The 4,759-nt window shown below is 42.7% G+C and overlaps 1 protein-coding gene across 1 annotated transcript; it reads left to right on the forward strand.

Moving 5' to 3' along the window:
* Positions 1 to 1,964: 1,964 nt before the first annotated feature.
* Positions 1,965 to 3,680, forward strand: LOC124486646 (cytochrome c oxidase subunit 7C, mitochondrial). The gene is made up of 3 exons (XM_047048385.1): positions 1,965 to 2,139; positions 3,037 to 3,183; positions 3,583 to 3,680. The coding sequence occupies exons 1-2, from the start codon at positions 2,065 to 2,067 to the stop codon at positions 3,151 to 3,153; spliced, it is 192 nt and encodes a 63-aa protein (XP_046904341.1). The 5' UTR covers positions 1,965 to 2,064; the 3' UTR covers positions 3,154 to 3,183; positions 3,583 to 3,680.
* The last annotated feature ends 1,079 nt before the right edge of the window (positions 3,681 to 4,759 follow it).

Consider the following 4,759-nt stretch of genomic DNA (forward strand, 5'->3'; position numbering starts at 1 on the left):
TGAGGGAATTTTAATTAAACACCTTAGGTGGGCGTGCATTTCGTATTTGCTTTTGCTACACCGAGGCTTCCAGTTTATGCGCAGAGGATTGTCTGCGGAAAGGTCTGTACACCAACCAGTGAATGTAAATAGCGTTCCGTTTTTTCATGTATTTGCTTCTCTATTTACTACCCGGATTGATTCAGTAAACACTGCGCAAGTCATAATCCCACGTACACCCTGTCAATGAGGGCAGCGACACACACAAAAAAAGACGTGGACTTCATTATTTACTGTCAGTCATCCCTAAGGTGTTGTTTGGTTCGAGGACTCACCTATGGCAAGGCTGAGGGGGAGATTCCCGATCCTTTATTTGGCTAATGGTGGACGGAGGGAGTGACAGTGGAGATATGTGGCAGCAGGCCCGGTTGTGACCCCCCCGGCTGATGGATGTGGCAGCGCTGACAGGGGGTAAGTAGCTTCGTGTGGCCGTCCCCATCCAAACAGAGACCTTTGGAAGTCCCTTCTGTTCTGCGACGTGGCACGGAGGGGCTAAGGTACGGGGCTCAGTACTGATGAGCCGCGTCCTTGCTTGTGTGGTTGGGACGGAGGGACGGCTGCCATGTGTCACCCAGAAGCGTGCCAAACAACCCTCGCGGTCATCTCACTTGTCGACAGAGGACCACGGTCGTACATATATATATATTGTTTTACTATTCGTCGTGTGATTTGAAACCAATATATAGAATATTTATAACTCGTTAAGTGCCTATGTGTGTCTTTTGCAGTCTCGCTTAAAAGAAAGCCTTCAAAAGGTGAATTAACTTGAAACTCTTGTCACATATGATTAAGCCCCTCATTATTATCCCACAATAGCCTCGTTTTTTCCTCAGAGGAAATCCATTACTTTCTTATACATAGGACGGAGTGCAATGAACACAATTCTTTTCCATTTACTTTCTCCGGATTGTTCCATCATGACATTTCATCTAGGGCAGGTTTTCACATTCAAACAATAATTGCAAGCCGTGCTCTTCTTGAAGGATACTAACCACTTTCCCTTTCCTGCAGCAGCATGCTCAGTGAGAGCATATTATTCCACTTCACCATTTTAGTTCATCAGAGCATTATTGCTTACGGGGGCCCAGTCATTGTCTGTGCATTAAACACTTTTTTCTGCATCAAACATAATTAGTTTATTCAGTGACTGTACCAATGATTTGACTTTACATTACAGTAAAACACACACACACACACACACATATAGGCAACTGAATCACATTACAAGTGCAGAACAAAAAAATATTGCATCTGCTTACTAAATGATGAACCAAATGTCAGGCACAGTCAAAAGTGGTCTAAAAACTGTTCAGAATCTAATCTGTTTGATGCAGGGTTAGCATTTAAAGCTTTGTAAAAGCTTTCTATGACGGCCCAATCTATAAACCAGAGGTTTAGGAGAGTAGTGGGACTCAAAAAATTGTCTGAATTGAACAGAACTCTGTCATAAATAAAACATTAGCCTCGGTGCTGTTAAGTGAAGGTGTGGGTGGACGCTGCGACATCGTTTTGCACAAATAAGCATAAATCTAAGTTTCCACTGAAGCATACAACACTGGAGCTTTAATCACACTGAGCAGATTTGGGTGACAACAGGGGCCATAGAGTGAGCCCTGTGATTCCTATCTAATACCGTTTATTTCCAGACTACTGGGTATAAACTACCTTTTAAGTGTTTCCCCTTATCTTTCCCTGCAGACACTAGGTCCATATTTTTTGAGCCGCACAACCAAATCAGCGTTTTGTCAACGACAGAACATATTTTGATATGTAAGACACACCGTGTATCACACATACAATATACATATCTTATAAATACATTTTAGTTTATTATCTTATATTACTACATGTTGCAGAAAGACCCAATGGCAGATTCCATCTTACAGAACTACATTTCCCAGCTTCCACCGCAGCATTTGTGTTTCCCAAAGTCCTGTTCGACATCCTGCTCACTCATTCCTTACAGCAACAAGAAGGTCGCAAATAGCAGTTTCTCACAGATCAGAATAGACATCGCAAGATAAAATGCTTGGGCAGGCTGTTCGGCGATTCACAACCTCTGCGGTTCGCTCTTCGCATTACTCAGAGGGACCGGGAAAGGTAATTTCTTTTAAAATATTTACAATTTAAAACAGTGGGCCTTGCCTCGGGTCCAAGCCTGCTTTGGAGGTCATGCCTTGACAATGCAAGCTAGCCTAGGCTACTGTGTTGGAGTTGAATAGAGTGCTTGCTTACTGATCAAGTAGCGTTAGATCACTAGCGATCTAAATGTAGCCTTGCTCTAGCTTTATGTATAGAATATATATTATCGAACTGTCGCCAGTTTGTAATGGCGGTGCAGGCAGGTTATCTATCCCCATCCTTGCTAGCAGTAGCAGTACACCACTGTTATTAACGCTAGCTAGTAGCACTACAGTAAATTGCTGTGCATCCTTATTGGACGTTAGCTATTTTTGCTAGCGTGCTAGCAAGCTTATTATTTCCTGGTGTGGTTAGTTTAAGATTGTAAATTAACTAGCTTTGTTTAGTAACTAGCTAGCTAGGTCGATTACGTGAAATAGCAAACATGTTAAACATTTCGATGTATTTATATTTACGGACGCAATGGGAAACTTGTAGACCACTGGCTACGTTGGATTCGTTAGTTAGCTAGCTAGCTAGACTGTGTAGCTAGTGTAATCTAGTAGCCCCGCCGCAGAGGTTAACATCATGTAAGTGTCCCAAAGGGTGTAATGTATGCTATGCTAGCCAAGCTGCTTAAGACCTACTCTCAACACATTCGTACAATATGAAGCTGCTTGTATTAATGGACAGGACATGGCATGTGTGTTCACCACTGACAGCACAGTCCTTCAAGGAGTCCTTGAGGTTAAAGCTTGCTGTTGTAGACGCTCACCCAGACACATGGATTCAACAGTTGTAAGCCTGGATAGTTTGGTGATGTGCCTTCATTCTTGCCTGACTCACTGTTTCTCTCTCTGTGTGTTGTCATTTCAGAACCTTCCGTTTTCGGTTGAAAACAAGTGGCGTCTGCTGGGCATGATGGTGGTGTTTTTCGGCAGTGGTTTCGCTTTCCCCTTCCTTGTTGTCAGACATCAGCTGCTGAAGAAGTGAAGTGACTGTGCCTTCCATGCGGCATTCTCGGTAATAGCCGCTGATCCATTAATCTAGTGTTCACGTACACGTCAGGAACCATTAGCGGTTTCTTGGCATGAATTTGAACTGCGCTCAAGAGAGACAATGACATCCATCACTGTTTGCTACTGTTGATTTTACTGTCGACCTCAAACAAATGACTGATGTCTGTGTAGGGATAGTTTCAAATGTCATGCAAGTTCATTTCTCTGTTGTCGTTTTAAGATAAGCTCACACATTAGCATGGTAATTTGACATTAGGAGAGCCGATAAATATCAGGTGGAACCAAGCCTGACTTGCAGTTGTCACTGTCACATTTATCTTAACTGCTGTTTACTCTGAAATTGGATTTCTGTCAACAGATCTGCACTAGCCATCTGATCAATCTTTCTATTTGTCTCTCACAGGTGTGCACCATGAACATGTCTATCCATCAACGTTCTCTGCACTTGGAAAAATGGGATTCCCCTATTTTGTCTTTGTAAATAAAGTTGACCTAAATGTATGTTGCTGGTATGCTGCATCTTCTTTTGTTCTCTGAATTTGGTTCTGAACTCTGTTAGTGCTTAAATATGCCTCTGGATGGAAGTTTCACTATTTTCAGGCAAAGTACTTGGCAGCCTGGTTTCTAATCGTACGGTTGCCAACAGTCCGATGTCAATTCACATGGTATTAGTGCTACCACTAAGGGCCACTTTATCTCAAAATATACTGTTCTACTCCATATCAAATCCATAACCTTTTACAGCCTTCCATAAAAATATTCCCAATTTATGGACAATTAAATTTACATAAACATGCACACCCAAGTACATGTACAAAGGGGTAATGTTTGGTGCTTAGCCAAACAACATGCATTAAGTGTACTTTAAGTAAAACAATCACATGGGCAGTATGTTGTCACATGTTGCCATATGTTTTTTTTGCACACACACATGTCAAGTTACAGCCAGCATTTGAAGGGGAATATGTGTCCTGTTGTTAAAAGACTTGAACTTGAACGCCACTTGAATGGAATGCGAACGGACCAAGAGTTCAGGCCCCTCAGCTCATACCGCATGGGTTTGGGAATGGACGGTTTGTTTCTTCTCCCCAATATCCCCATCTCTTCAGATGGATCGAGTGAAATAAATGATTCTCGTTCGACTCACCCTCCACTGCTACTGGGCTATAAAGATGTGAAGACAAAATGTTATTGGGGTGGTGTGATAGCAAGACACAAGGGGACATGGGTTGTAGCAGTGAGAAATTACTTGTTCTATGCTCTCGGTAAATCTTCCCATGGTTGCGAAATAGTAAATCTGTCAGGCAGTTTTGTGTTTTCTTGCATTTGTAATGACTGTTTTACTGTCTGCGCCTCTAGGCTGGGCGGCAGGGAGAACATTCAGGTCAGGCTGTGCTGGCCGACTGGTGATAAAACCATCAGACATTTAATGGGGTCAACAAGGGCGGCAAATATGTCGTAGCGTCCCCGCTTGGGTGGCATGCTTTCATAACATGGGGACAGTTCAGGTAGGCCATGTTGATCTGTATAGATAGAAGCATAATGGTATTCTCCATCTTACATAATGACATGGCAATGAT

The sequence above is a fragment of the Hypomesus transpacificus genome, chromosome 24 (genome assembly GCF_021917145.1).
Source record: "Hypomesus transpacificus isolate Combined female chromosome 24, fHypTra1, whole genome shotgun sequence".
Taxonomy (NCBI): Eukaryota; Metazoa; Chordata; class Actinopteri; order Osmeriformes; family Osmeridae; genus Hypomesus; species Hypomesus transpacificus.